The sequence below is a fragment of the Homarus americanus genome, unplaced genomic scaffold, assembly GCF_018991925.1.
Source record: "Homarus americanus isolate GMGI-L3 unplaced genomic scaffold, GMGI_Hamer_2.0 scaffold50954, whole genome shotgun sequence".
In the NCBI taxonomy this organism is placed as follows: domain Eukaryota; kingdom Metazoa; phylum Arthropoda; class Malacostraca; order Decapoda; family Nephropidae; genus Homarus; species Homarus americanus.
This window is the reverse complement of record NW_024739429.1, coordinates 8,867-25,000: the sequence shown is the minus strand read 5'-3', so window position 1 is coordinate 25,000 and position 16,134 is coordinate 8,867. Positions and strand designations below refer to the sequence as shown.

General features: G+C 37.9%; 1 protein-coding gene across 1 annotated transcript in view; it reads left to right on the top strand.

Annotated features, from left to right (window-relative positions):
• LOC121874780 overlaps positions 1-12,737 on the top strand; it is a 16,991-nt gene extending 4,254 nt beyond the window's left edge. Inside the window, exon 2 of the mRNA XM_042379072.1 lies at positions 11,766-12,737. Within this exon, the coding sequence (XP_042235006.1) occupies positions 11,766-11,993 (228 nt within the window). The 3' untranslated portion in view covers positions 11,994-12,737. The remainder of the gene's footprint in view (positions 1-11,765) is intronic.
• Positions 12,738-16,134: the final 3,397 nt, after the last annotated feature.

Genomic DNA, 16,134 nt, shown 5'->3' with positions numbered 1-16,134 from the left:
CACCTTCATATTTATCGTGACGATCTCCATTGTGATAAACACTTCATCGCTTTCCATGTTTGGGATCCTTACTCAAGAACAGTTGTGCTTTTCTTTGCCATCTAGTGTAAGAACATCAAAATATCTAATGTACGCTCAGTAACAAATGAGGCCACATTACTGATAGGAGTTTCATCAGATAGGACAATACGCCTTGAAAAGTCCTGTTTCTTTGGGCACTGGAAGTTTTGTACCATATTCTTCTTGGTTTCAGTATCGATCCTGTCATCAAATAAGCTTAGACCGATAAGATGTTCTGATAGATACCAGAGATGTCGACAATTGCTGCTTGTGCTGCGGTGCAACTTTCTCATGAGGATATTCCTTTAAAACCTTCATTAGCTGCAAATCATTGAATGGAGCTCGAACAGCCATTGAGTCATGCCAGAATCTCACATACATTATGCTCACAAACAAAGCCAGGTGTGATATTGTTTTCTTCCGTGTTGATAATGTGAATTGGTGTTTGAACAGATAGATTTTGAGAGCATAGATTCCTTTTGCCATCCATCTTGCATGGTGTAGACCAGGAACTCGAAGGAAACCTTACTACTTGGCAGTCCACCAAGAAACAAAAGAGCTAGTTCTAGAAACTCCCTATAATCATCTCGTGGCTGATTATCCTGCAGGGCTACTGGCAAATATATATACCATAAATGAAAACAAAAGAACCAATAACATAATGTTAGAGTTTGCAATACACACCTTCTCCTGCAGAGGTTGTAACTCAACTGAGGAGCTGCCAAAGTGGCTCAGACCCGCGCACTCACTGGAACCAGATCAGTGTTGCAACATCCTTACAAAATCTGTAACTAAGTCTAATTATTTCACAGGTAATAATTGCCTGCCATTCATATGCCATGACACAAGATGGAAACCTGCATAATATACTATTTAGATTGATAATGAAATAATTGTAGAACTGATGAGATATAAATGAAATAAGTAACTTCATCTGATTAATGGTAACCCTTGTCTGTGTTTCCTGTTTCAACCTGTCATTGTCAGTCCCTATGACTCAATACTTGACTCTTTGCCCTTTCCAAATAGGCATCTAGGCTATATACATTGAAATATACCCAATATAATGTGTTGTGTATATTAAGACTGTATCATGCGGACAAGAAAATTCAGTCCTACACTACAAGTATAATATGCAAATGGATTGACCTCTAAATGTTAATGAATATGGATAACATTTTACAGACCTTATCTATGAACCAAATGGACAATTTTAAGGCTTTTGGAGGCAATATATTACTACTTATATTTTTACCATATAGTTTTGGACCACTCCTAATATATATATATATATTTAAATATATATATATATATATACAGTCAACTCAATTTTACGCGGTCCCACATTCCGCGTTTCCACGCTACACGGTGCCCTGCCAGAACCCAGGATGCTCACATTCCCGGTGGGTGTATCCCTTACACAGGTGAAGTATATTTTTATTTAGCTCATAAAATTCATACAAATTATCCGGCCAGAATATCATTTACATTGCTGGAATTTACATTTGATGATCATTTTGAATATGAACATCATAGATTTTGCATTAGACATACAAATTTTAGATATAATGTTTACTTGAGTAAATATATATCTTTGTGCAAAATATATGATATTTATATTCAAAATATTCCTGGTCTTCAAGGAATCCAGCAATGTCAATTATATTATCCTAACTTTAGTCTGATTTATTATTTATTACTAAAAAGGTAAACAGTCTGGTATTCCCACACATTTATCTAGTAGGGACGTGTTGGGGGGGTGGGGGGAGGAGGGAGGAGGGAGGGAGGAGGGACCGGCGACCGACCATCTGTTACCGTGTGAAAAATATTTTTTCTTTTTATTAACTGAAGATTTTTATTTTAGCTCATAAAATTCATACAAATTACCCGCCAGAATATAATTTACATTGCTGGAATTCTACATTTGATGATCATTTGAATATAAACATCATATATTTTGCATTAGACATAAAATTTTAGATAAAATGTTTAATCTGAGTAAGTATGATATTTTGTGCAAAAATATATGACGTTTATATTCAAAATATTCCTGGTCTTACAAGGAATCCAGCAATGTCAATTATATTATCCTAACTTTAATCTGAGGTATTATTTAATACAAAATGTTAAAATTTATTTTTTCACCCACTTTTCTTGAAGGATGATTGGTGGGGGAGGGTTGGGACTGACCGCACGGTTGGAAGAGGGGAGGCAAAGTGGGGTACTTTGATTGACAGATAGTGTCGTGAAGAATATTTTTTTTTATTAACTGAAGATATTTGTTTTAGCTCATAAAATTCATACAAATTACCCGCCAGAATATAATTTACATTGCTGGAATTCTTACAATTTGATCATTTTGAATATAAACATCATATATTTTGCATTAGACATACAAATTTTAGATAAAATGTTTAATCTGAGTAAATATGTTATCTTTTGTGAAAAATATATGACATTTATATTCAAAATATTCCTGGTCTTACAAGGAATCCAGCAATGTCAATTATATTATCCTAACTTTAGTTTGAGGTATTATTTATTACTATACCTGGTTTTCCAAAATTTCAGAGGAAGAGCCAGCAAGTGTAGTGTGAGAAGTGGGAGGAGTCGTGTCCATTATTTGAATGGACATTAACTTGGCGACTGTATTTCTCTCTTTAGTATTAATTGTGTGCATGTACCATCATAAAATTAAGATGTTATTTTTTAAGAACATAGGTATTGTGTTGGAAAAATGGAGTTTGGGGGTCAGCTGGTCGCTATTTCATTTAATCCCATATGTTATGTTATTCACTTTCTCACTTTCCGATGTACCCTGTGGGTTACATTAACCGCGTAGTGAGAGTTGACTGTAATAAAAAATATATATATATATATATATATATATATATATATATATATATATATATATATATATATATATATATATATATATATATATATATATATATATATATATATATATATATATATATATATATATATATATATATATATATATATATATATATATATATATATATATATATATTCACAATATTTTATAATCGCAGTCATGTACTGAATATTCTATGTAAGAAATATAAATTAAATGAATTATTTATAGTGCGGTCGACTTCTTTCGACACAAAGACGGCTATAAATAGCCGTCTTATCTCCCTCCATCTTCTACCCTCTGTTCTCAGAGAGAAGGTCTTGGTAATAACTTTGTTTGTTTATTTTCATTGTTTGTCTAATTTATCATGTTGTATCAGAATACAGGTTAGTCCGCAACCTCGACCTGACCGTGCCGACCATGGAAATGCCAGACCATGGAAATTGCCGGACCATGGAAATTCACCCTTTTCCTGGATAGATAGTGACTTGTGCTTATGCCTGGAAGCACTAGCACCACCTTCTCTGCGTCATGGTCTCTTTGAAGACATATTGAAGGGTTAAATGTCGTATAGTAGCTTCTCAAATTCCGCGAGTTTTTAATTCTTAACGTATTTTATTGGAACACACAAAAAAATAAATAAATAAAAATTTTGACGGCGGAAACTTGAATTTCAACGGGTTTGAACGGCCCGCCAACGTGCAGACGACGTGCATAATCGTGTAAACAGCGTCATTTCTCTTATGTACAAAAGATACATTATTGTTTATTACTGAATGTCTTTTTTATTGAATTAATGTTTATGTGTGCAAAATGAGCAATAAAATTCATTAATAATACGTAGAATATTAAAACAGACGAGGAAATGACACAGCATTGTTTTCGTTGATTACAAAACCAGTGACTGACTGGTTCTACATATAAAACTGAAGAAAATAAGACCTTGGTTGTAGCTGTAGTAAAATTAATATGGTTGTTTTAAGTAATATTATTTAATGTTAATAAATGGAACAATAGAAGTAGCTAACGATAATGGTAAAGAAAAAAGAGAGATCGCATATGTAAGTGCGCATGCGCACACGTGAAAACATATCGTCATTACTTTACATAAGAATATGAAAGCAACACTTATTTACTGTTCATATATATTTAATTAATGTTTCTGAATTTGTTTTTATTGAATTAATATGCGTGTGTGCAAAATTAACAATACAATTTATTAATAATACTGTCATTGGAATATTAGAGAGCGAAGCGGCTGCAGCATTATTTATATTAGTAAAACTTACCGAAACCAGTGACTGATTGGTTCTACACCTGAAACTGAAGAAAATAAGACCCTGATACGTAGCTGGCAAGTAAGAATTAATGTAAAAAAATGAATATAGTTGCTTAGTACCTGTAACTTTATTTTAATGTTAATAAATGGAACAATAGAAGTAGCTAACGATAATGGCAAAGAAAAAAGAGAGATCGCATATGTAAGTGCGCATGCGCACACGTGAAAACATATCGTCATTACTCTACATAAGAATATGAAAGCAACACTTATTTACTGCTCATATATATTGAAGGGTTAAATGTTGTACACTGTATAGACAAGCAGATTCAGATTTCAGATTTGCCCCCGAGGGAGCTAGTTTATTGGGCACCCCCTTACATCCTGTGCAAGGTGAAGCGTTTACAGCGCCCAACAGGGAAGTGTGCTGAGTTCATACTTTCCTTTATGACTCGTACATTAAGGGCGTAAAAGCCTGAAGGGTCATAGGTTCTGTCAAGTTACATAAAGTGAGAGAATGATGAGTGTGTGGGGGGGAAAGTTGCCGGTACATTTCATCTGTTTATGGCAAAGAGTGGCAGGTCCCTAGTGCCAGGCCTGTGACTAGGAGGAGGGATATCTGGTCAGGGAGGGAAGAGGTGTTGGTAACGGCTGGGATAGACAAGCAGAGAGAGAGATTGAGTGCAGCCGAACTGCCGTATGTAAATAAAACTTAATTTCCCGGGGCTTTTTTTTTTTTTAAGGGGATTAGCCCACCCGGGCATAGGTCACTGACCCACATTGGGGCCTGAGGGGCAAAAATTTAATACTCCTGTAATAATAATAATAATTCAGAGAAGTTAAAAAAAAAAAAAATCTGCCTATCTACCTATTGGACAAACTGAAATCGTTCCGGACCACGGGAGTTTCCGGACCACAGAATGCCGGACTAGAGAGGTACAACCTCTATTACTAAAAGTTGTAGGCAGCTACCAAACAGGGAGATACTACCGCCTGGGAAGATATTGGAAGCATTATGTACAGTATTGTCTAATGGTAGATCCTACTTCCATATGGCATCACGAAAATTGTGACCAAGTCTAGGTTGCTGATCTATCTTTCTGCCTCATTTACACACAATTGCAGAGTTTCAAGTGTTTCTGTTCCTTTGACAACACAACATACATACAATATAATGTTTCTCACCTTTGATTTTTTTTCATTTTTGCATTTATTTATGGTTGGCTATTTAAAATAAGGCCAATACTTCAAGTATTGGCATCAAATTGTACCGGCTGGTGTACAGTAGTGTAAACACTAGTGACTCACTTAAGCGTCTGTTATTTAACTGGAACTAATTTTGGTGTGAGTAAAAATTTTCCATTTACTTGAAATAGATTTACCGATTTATTTGTTTATTTATTTATTTATAATATACTGTAATATATTAAACACACTGCAAGTACAGGTTATACCTCTCTAGTCCGGCAACCTCGGGACCTGACCGGTGCCGGACCATGGAAATTGCTGGACCATGGAAATTCACCCTTTTCCTGGATAGATAGTGACTTTTGCTTATGCCTGGAAGCACTAGCACCACTTTCTCTGCATCATGGTCTCTTTGAAGACATATTGAAGGGTTAAATGTCGTATAGTAGCTTCTCAAATTTCGCGAGTTTTTAATTCTTAACGTATTTTATTGGAACACACAAAAAAATAAATACAGTTGTACCCCACTTAACGCGGTCAATTGAACCCAGAGGGTCCCGCGTTAAGTGAAAATCGCGTTAAGTGAATAACAGAACATATGGGATTAATTCCAATAGAACCCAGCCCTACCCCCAAACTCCACTTTTTGACGACAAATAACTATGTTGTAGTAAAAATAACATCTTAATTTTATGATGGTACATGCACACAATTAATACCTAAGAGAAATAGAGAAATACAGTCGCCAAGTTAATGTCCATTCAAATAATGGACTCGACTCCCTCCCCCTCTTCTCACACTACACTCACTGGCTCTTCCCTCTGAGAAATTTTTGGGGGAAAACCAGGTATAGTAATAAATAATTCCTCAAACTAAAGTTAGGATAATATAATTGACATTGCTGGATTCCTTGTAAGACCAGGAATATTTTGAATATAAATGTCATATATTTTTCACAAAAGATAACATATTTACTCAGAATAAACTTTACATCTAAAATTTGTATGTCTAATGCAAAATCTATGATGTTTATATTAAAAATGATCAGCAAATTGTAAGAATTCCAGCAATGTAAATTATATTCTGGCCGGATAATTTGTATGAATTTTATGAGCTAAAACAAATATCTTCAGTTAATAAAAAAAAAAATATATTCTTCGACACTATCTGTCAATCAAAGTACCCCACCTTGCCTTCCCCCCTCTTCCAACCACGTGGTCAGTCCCAACCCTCCCCCCACCCCCCACCAATCCTCCATTCAAGAGTTTTTAACATTTAGTATTAAATAATACCTCAGATTAAAGTTAGGATAATATAATTGACATTGCTGGATTCCTTGTAAGACCAGGAATATTTTGAATATAAATGTCATATATTTTGGACAAAAGATAACATAATTACCCAGAGAACAATTTTTATCTAAAAATTGTATGTTTAATGCAAAATATATGTTGTTTATATTCAAAATGATCACCAAATTATAAGAATTCCAGCAATGTAAATTATATTCTGACCGGGTAATTTGTATGAATTTTATAAGCTAAAACAAATATCTTCAGTTAATAAAAAAAAAAATAATTCTTCACAGGGTAACAGATGGTCGGTCGGTCGGTCCCTCCCTCCCCCCCACCCCCCACCCCCCACCAACCGTCCCAAGGAGATGTGTGGGATAACCACTAAATTTTAATAAATAATACCTCAAACTAAAGTTAGGATAATATAATTGACATTGCTGGATTCCTTGTAAGACCAGGAATATTTTGAATATAAATGTCATATATTTTGGACAAAAGATAACATAATTACCTAGAGAACAATTTTTATCTAAAAATTGTATGTTTAATGCAAAATATATGTTGTTTATATTCAAAATGATCACCAAATTTTAAGAATTCCAGCAATGTAAATTATATTCTGGCTGGGTAATTTGTATGAATTTTATGAGCTAAAACAGGCAGTCAGGCAGGGTGGCGGGTGGGGGGTGGTGCGAATCTAAAAATAGCTCTCGAGCCGGACACTCACCGCGTATATGATGAAAAATGCCGCGTTAAGTGAAAGTTCAGCTTTGGCAAGGCACCGCGTATATGCGAAAACGCGTTAAGTGAAAGCGCGTTAAGCGGGGTAATACTAATAAAAATTTTGACGGCGGAAACTTGAATTTCGATGGGTTTGAACGGCCCGCCAACGTGCAGACAACGTGCATAATCGTGTAAACAGCGTCATTTCTCTTATGTACAAAAGATTCATTATTGTTTATTACTGAATGTCTTTTTTATTGAATTAATGTTTATATGTGCAAAATGAGCAATACAATTCATTAATAATACGTAGAAAATTAAAACACATGAGGAAATGACACAGCATTGTTTTCGTTGATTACAAAACCAGTGACCGACTGGTTCTACATATAAAACTGAAGAAAATAAGACCTTGGTTGTAGCTGTAGTAAAATTAATATGGTTGTTTTAAGTAATGTTATTTAATGTTAATAAATGGAACAATAGCAGTAGCTAACGATAATGGTAAAGAAAAAGAGAGATCGCACATGTAAGTGCGCATGCGCACACGTGAAAACATATCGTCATTACTTTACATAAGAATATGAAAGCAACACTTATTTACTGTTCATATATATTTTAATTAATGTTTCTGAATTTTTTTTTATTGAATTAATGTACGTGTGTGCAAAATTAACAATACAATTTATTAATAATACGTGGAATATTAGAGGAGACGAGACGGCTGCCGGCATTGTTTATGTTAAAGCTTACGAAACCAGTGACTGATTGGTTCTACATATAAAACTGAAGAAAATAAGACCCTGAGTTTAGCTGTAGTAAAATTAATGTAAAAAATGAATATGGTTGCTTGAAGTACCTGTAATGTTATTTAATGTTAATAAATGGGAACAATATAAGTAGCTAACCATTAATGGTAAAAAAAAAAGTGAGACTGCTCGTATGTAAGTGCGCACATGTGAAAATATATCGTCATTACCCTACATAAGAATACGAAAGCAACACTTATTTACTGCTCATATATATTGAAGGGTTAAATGTTGTACTCTGTATAGACAAGCAGAGAGAGAGAACAGCCGAACTGCCGGATGTAAACAAACCTTAATTTCATGGCTTTTTTTTTTATGATTAGCCCACCAGGCATAGGTCACTGACCCACATTGGGGCCTGAGGGGCAAAATTTAATACTCCTGTAATAATAATAATAATTCAGATAAGTAAAAAAAAAAAAAAAAGCTGCCTATCTACCTATTGGACAAACTGAAATCGTTCCGGACCACAGAATGCCGGACTAGAGAGGTACAACCTGTATTTTCTTTAATTTATATACTTGTTTTCAGGAAAAGGAGACTACCATTATACCTGGTAGGTGAAGTTGACCAGACATTTATGGTGATCATTAAGGACTAAACTCCGAATCCATGGCGTGATTTCTGTTCATCATTCTCATCCTAAATTTACCACTGTCGGTAGTTTCAAGAATTAACTCAGTCATTTACTGAGTATTCTTTGTAAAAAATAAATTTTAAATGAATTATTTATAGGAGATAAGTATTATGATCAGTAAATATACAGATATGCATTATTGACCACCTCGAACACAAGGACAGGACGGCTAAAATAATATAGGCGGTCGATCAAGGTCACTTTCCTTTCTTGTCACTGCAAATGGGGAGGGTGATGATAGCAGCTGTGTTTATTATCGGGGTATATTGTTCTTTACGGTATGTTAGACAGGTTTATAATACATTTTTATTATTTTAATATACCGGTAATCTTAATTTTAATCCGGCTTCCCAAATGTAAGTTTCAGTATAAAATAATTAGTGGTAGGACCTTGTGAGTGGTTTACGATGTTTCCATCGCCACTCTTGACACATAAACCGCAATATTTAAGAGGTAAGAATTTTATATCTGGTGCTTAAGACGACCCCCTAACTTTGGGCTGATTTTTTTAAGGTTCAAATTCCGTCTTATAGACCGAGATATACGGTATCCTAGAATTTCATTTCCAAAATCAGGGTGTGTCTTCCACGATGCAACGTCTTCCAAGCGAAAATACGGTAAATCAATGAAAAGTTTGTTAATGACCACACCTTAACACTTATGGATAAAGATTCTAAGCCATCACCAAAAATGTACTACACCCATAGTAACCATGAGTAATTATGGCAAACACCATTAGTGATCACAAGAAGTATTTTGAGTATGAATTTAAGATAAATCATTGATTTAACTAGAGTGAATACCAACCAAGAAAACGGGACACTGTTTCCTTTGGAAGTACAGTGACAACCCCAATCCCGGGACCACTATTTATATGAATTTGAAGTGGGCGGGTCAATGATCACGCCACCTACTTGAAGCTCTGATTGGCTGGTCAGAGACACTTCGGTCTTACACACCTACAGTAAACAATTTGGATTGAGCTTAAACTTTATGAACTATACTACAAAGACAATATAATATCACCTCGACGGACAAGTGCAATATACAGTATTTTAACAAACTACCGTACAGTAATTCAAGCCAGCCCTTAACGTTAAATCAAAATTTCCGCTAAGTCAAATTTTACGTAATTTTCACTCAATTTAGCGATCGCTAAATCAAGTGTGATTCTGTTAAATTCCACACCAAATGTGTCGCTTGGAACGTGGGGTTTGTTTACATCTGCTCAGTCTGTGTTCTGCCGCCACCACGTGTGTTGACCACTGCTATCTCTCGGTCTACATCTCGGTCAACTACGGTAACTACTGTGCTTAGACATCATGCCAAAAGTCTCAGAAAGGAAGTGGTATGGGGGAGAAAGTCAAAAGAGTGTTGCTATCAATTGGAAAACAGTTTGGAAACTATAGAAAAAATTTAAAACAAATACGAACCCCTAATTTAAGGTAAGCAATCAATAATATTTCTAATGTTTCTATGTACATGTCATGTATCTGAGGTGTCTCCGTAGGTGTGAGTGTATTAACGGAATTAATCTCAATTTAGCAAACTAGTTCACTAAATTGAGTGAAAAATAACGGCAAAATTCCTTCTGGTAAATCAAGAGTTTGTTATATCGGATTCTGTTAAATCGAGAGCACAGTACAGTATACTGTATGACACTACAGTGAACCCTCACTTTACTCGGTCAATTGAACCCACGGCGGCCCGCGTAAAGTGAGAAATGAATAAAGTGAACAACATAACATATGGGATTAATTGAAATAGAGACCAGGCCGACCCCCAAACTCCACTTTTTCAGACACCATACCTACGTTGTAGTAAAAATAACTTCTTAATTTTATGATGGTATGCACACACAATTAATTATTAAGAGAAATATCAATAATATTGGTTTTTAACACTTACATTAGTAGAAAAGATGGCTGGGCACACAGGGATGGGGGTTGGTTCGAGGCAGAGGGCAGATTATTGGCCCTCACCTGTATCATTGTATCACTATCCACCACAGAGGCTTGCAGGGCCTCTTTGTCAAACCCTCAAAGTCCATACAAGTCCATATCATCACTATCATTATCACTATCACTGACTTGGCGGCTGTGGTGGGTGGCGGTGAAGAACTCGGTATGTTTTGATGACTGGCGACTGTGCGCCTTAGCTCCAGCTCCAGCTGCTCAGCGTAAAAGGTACAAACCCGGGAAAAGTGAGCATTCGTGTTGACGGGGTACGGCGTAAACGTGAAGCAGCGTAAGTGGGACCAAATAGCGAGTTGACTGTATTAGGAACATTATGTTTTAGTCCTTCAGATATGCTAACACTGGATACCTTGTTATTAGTGAGGATTCTGAGCTTGTTATTGAAACTCATTTAGGAATGGTCAGGTCAAATCTCTACTGGAGATGACCAACACATACCCCCTCCCGGGGATGTGACCATATCCTGGGCTAACACAGCTTCAAGTTTAAGAAGCCACAGATGCAGAAAATTATTGGAGCAAACTTCTTTGGAGTAACAGTTTTGAGCTCTTGGAATAATCTGCCAGAGAATGTTGTGAGAGTACATTTAAGACAAGACTTAACCAATGCTAGTACAGGTACCTGTTCAGGTGCATCCAAGAGCCTTTATGTGCCTAGTACTGGCCAAAATTCCATAACAGAAATGACTCGCTGTCCAACCCAGTAGAAAGCCAACCAGTGGTAGAGGATAAAGTTCAGTAATGTTATTATCTGTGAGAGGATCTGTATGCAGTCGCACTTTATTAATTTATTTTGTACTGTGGTTCATTTTAGGTCTTAATTCTTATGCATTCATAGAGATGAAGAAAATGTCCCAATACTGTAATGTGAAACATTAATTTTCAATGAAATGCCTAAATGATTGTGTTGGTTTCTTATAGGTGCGAGAGGTCAGCAGGATGGCTCTTGACAATGTGATCATGGACGACAGCAGTATGGAGGCCATCCCCGTCCACCTGGACACTGTCATTCACGAAAAGAAAATCCTCCACCATCATGGAAAAATTCAAGCTGATTACATTTTCTGTAAGTTTGCAAACATTATGGGAGTATCATATATCGAAATAATCTTTTTAGCATTCTTATCTAGACATCAAACTTACAAATAACAGTGTTTGAACATTTTCAGTGTTGGGCCAAGAATAGAAAATCCCCATAATCTCAACATGTTTTAGGTTCGTGAGGGTTAAGAATATGAATTACCTAAGCAATGATTATAAGAAACTCTGTGCAGTGGTAACAGAGAAAGAATATTTATACATAGCGGGTAAATGTAAGGGAATTGATAATTTGTTTCAGATGGTTAGAGATGTGTGAAATTGAGTTTCAATAATGTTGGTTATGCAACAGATGGTATTAGTATTTAAATGAGTTTGGAGTCTGAGCTTTTGTGACTCAGTGTCCTAGAGCTTCTGACCCTGTTAGGAGAAAGCAATATTTATGATTAAGGGTTCTTTACATTGCTACCCTCCCTGCTCCAGCTGCACTCTGGGAGAGATTGGTAGGTGCCAGGTGAAAGCACATAATTCTGCACCAGTTGTTAACTCTCCTTCCAGGATAGGAGTAAGATTCCATGTGGGTGCTTGTTGTCAGATCTGTAGACCTCAGGTGTCCTGTTCATTGCACTACCTGTGTTGGTCAGGTTTCTCTTATGATGTCATAAACTTCATTATGCATCACATACCATCCCAAGGAGGCCCCACAGCTGAGGGTATTGCTGTATATGTATAAATAAGGTTTAAAAATGAAGGACTGTTCCTGCATGGAGGGTCAATGGGTCAGGGTGAGTGTCTCAGTAGGCTAGAATAGCTAGTACAGTGGTCCCTCGGTTAACGAGCTCCTCGGTTAACGAGATTTCGGTTAACGAGTTACCTTCCACAAGATTCTTAACTTCGGTTAACGAGCAATCCCTCGATTAACAAGTTTCTTACGAGCCGACCTGAACATGTTTTCGCTTGCATTTGGTGGTCCACCAGCTGTAGTATTAGTCCGCCAATACAGTAATCGGTTCTAGGGCTTAAATTCCTTACCATTTTAGCAAATATCAAAGAAGTTTATACTATTCAATAATTTTAAAACTTTAATATTAAATTTTTTATCCTTTTAACAATTACTGAACATAATTGAGGTAATGAAACAAGTTTTATCTTGCATCCAGCTTCTCAACACACCATACAGGCGTCAGTCTTTGTGTCTTTTCAGTTGAGGTAACATCTTGCTTGAGACTCTCTTCAACTAAACACTTTTTTCTGTGTTTGCAAGCAAATTATTGGTCATTGTTTTACATATTGACAATATATAATGCAGTGCAGTGTTGATTTAAAGAAAATAATCTTGAATTACACCAAGAACTAAAATTTTATGGGTGAAATGGCACCATGGGGTGACTTCTCTTCCACCCCAATGCCTTCTCTTCTCCTTCTCCTCCACCCCATTCTAATTCCCATCATCATCATCCAGGAGCCTTCTACATACACACCTCAAAGTAAGTGTACTTTTCTACCTTTTTTGTTGAATTTAGGCAATTTTCGGTGAGCTGGAACCAATTACCCAAAAACCCATTGAAACAATGGTTTCGGTTAACGAGTTTTTCGGTTAACGAGCAACCTTCTAGAACGGATTGTGCTCATTAACCGAGGGACCACTGTACTGTAGGAAGTTCTAGGCATGGGGGACACTCATCCTCTAAAAATGAGCTCTCTTGATAAGCCTGAGGCAAACTGTCAGATAGTTTGAGTTTTCTGTTGGACAGCTACTCTCTGCTAGTTTGCTATATTATTAGAGCGCATGGTAGTACAACTGTCGCATCAACTCTCAGCTATATGAACCAGGTTCGTGGTCTCACAGTGCTCTCGAGAGTTGAAGCATAGATTTGAATGCAATATCATCAATATATTAATAGGTCTAATTCAAACATCAAGTGTATTCCCTCTGAAGTCATGTTCAAAGCCAACAGATGGATATGGTAGATATTATCTGTTTTCCATGAGTATTTCACTTCTAATTAACTATATACAGTGGGGTATGCTATACTTGAGTCTAATTGGTTCTAGAACCTTGTTCGTTATAGCATTCGTTCGTTATAGGATTAATCCGTTCCAGGCCCCCAAATACAACCACTTAACACTGAAAATATAATATAAAAATGTAAAAATTGTAAAAAGTGCATAAATATGCATCCAAACCCTGAAATAAAGAATACTCTTGTAATAAAAAAACAATAAATTAGTAAAAAAAAAAAAAGATAATATAATAATGTTTGTTGTAGGAGTTTCGTTCGTTATAGCATTCTCAATTTTATAGGTAAAACCGTTCGTTATAGGAATATTCGTAGTAGAATCCATTCGTTATAGCATACCCCACTGTAGATGGTTATCAGATTATTGACGATGAATTTACAACATATTCATTGATGCAACAGGTGTACGTTATTTGAATTTAAGCACTTGAACATCAATACTAATTATTGGCATTGGACAGGACGTTTTGGTGTATTTTTGCTGTTTACTTACCTAATGCAAAAACAGAAGCTTCACCATAACTTGGCCGTGAAATGAAATGGCTTCCCTCAATCGTGTGTCTCTTGAAAATTAATGGTCCAACCAATTTCACCAACTCTTCCACCTGAACTGCTTACATCTGGGTGAAATTACGGAACTATTGAGCATCTTCTATCTGTAATTCTTTCACAAGCCTGTTGTTAGCTCCCAGTTCACCTCCTCTACCTCCCAATACTACCGACTGACCGAGAGTCACTATAGAGTGTATCTCTTGTCAGGTTAACACACCACTGAGAGTTCTCTCTGACAGCTACTGTCAGGAAATCTCTCGACAGCTTAAAACTCTTAGAAGTTTGCTCTCATGTGGATACACAGAAGAGATAATTATCGACAGTAACTATCGAGAGTCCGCTCTCAAGTGGAAACGGCCCTTTACCCAAATGGAGGTGATACCCCATGTATGTGGCTGGTCATGGGAGTGTAGTGGTGGTGTGAGGTACTGGTGGTGGTGGTGGTGGTGTGAGGTACTGGTGGTGGTGGTGGGTGGTGTGAGGTACTGGTGGTGGTGGGTGGTGTGAGGACTGGTGACTGGTGGTGGTGGTGGGCAGTGTGAGGTACTGGTGGTGGTGGTGGTGGAAGTGCTGGTGGTGGTGGTGGGTGGTGTGAGGTACTGGTGACTGGTGGTGGTGGTGGGTGGGGTGTGAGTACTGGTGACGTGGTGGTGGTGGGTGGTGTGGTGGTGGCTGGTGGTTACGGAAGTGTGGTGGTGGTGGTGAGTGCTGCTGTTGGTGGTGGTGAGTGTTGTTGTTGTTGTTGGTGGTGGTGAGTGCTGTTGGTGGTGGTGGTGTTGGTGGTGGTGGTGGTGTTGTTGGTGGTGGTGGTGAGTGCTGTTGGTGGTGGTGGTGTGTTGGTGGTGGTGGTGAGTGCTGTTGGTGGTGGTGGTGAGTGCTGGTGTTGGTGGTGGTGGTGAGTGCTGTTGGTGGTGGTGGTGGTGCTGTTGTTGGTGGTGGTGGTGCTGTTGTTGGTGGTGGTGAGGTGCTGTTGTTGGTGGTGGTGGGGTGCTGTTGGGTGGTGGTGGTGGTGCTGTTGGTGGTGGTGGTGGGCCTTTGTTTGGTGGTGGGGATGCTGTTGGTGGTGGTGGTTGGGGTGTTACGTTTGGAGGTGGTGCTGAGGTGCTGTTGGTTGGCCCCAGTGGGTGCTGTGGTGGTGGTCAACTGAGTGCTGTTGGTGGTGGTGGTGGAGTGCTGTTGTTGGTGCAGTGATTGAGTCTTGTTGGTGGTGAGTGGGTGAGTGCTGTTGGTGGTGAGTGGTGGTGCTGTTGGTGTGGTAGTGGTGAGGTGCTGTTGGTGGTGAGTGGTGAGTGCTGTTGTTGGTGTGTGCTGTTGGTGGTAGTGGTGGGTGTTGGTGGTGGTGGTGGTGGAGTGTTGTTGGTGGTGGTGGTGAGGTGTTGTTGGTGTGTGTTGGTGTGCTGGTGGTGGTGGTGAGTGTTGTTGGTGGTGGTGGTGAGGTGCTGTTGGTGGTGGTGGTGAGGTGCTGTTGGTGGTGGTGAGTGCTGTTGGTGGTGGTGGTGTGTTGGTGGTGAGTGGTGGGTGTTGTTGGTGGTGGTGGTGGGGTGGTGGTGGTGGTGGTGCTGGTGGTGGTGGTGGTGAGTGCTGTTGGTGGTGGTGGTGGTGCTGTTGGTGGTGGTGGTGGTGTTGTTGGTGGTGGTGGTGGAGTGCTGTTGGTGGTGGTGTTGGTGTGTTGGTGGTGG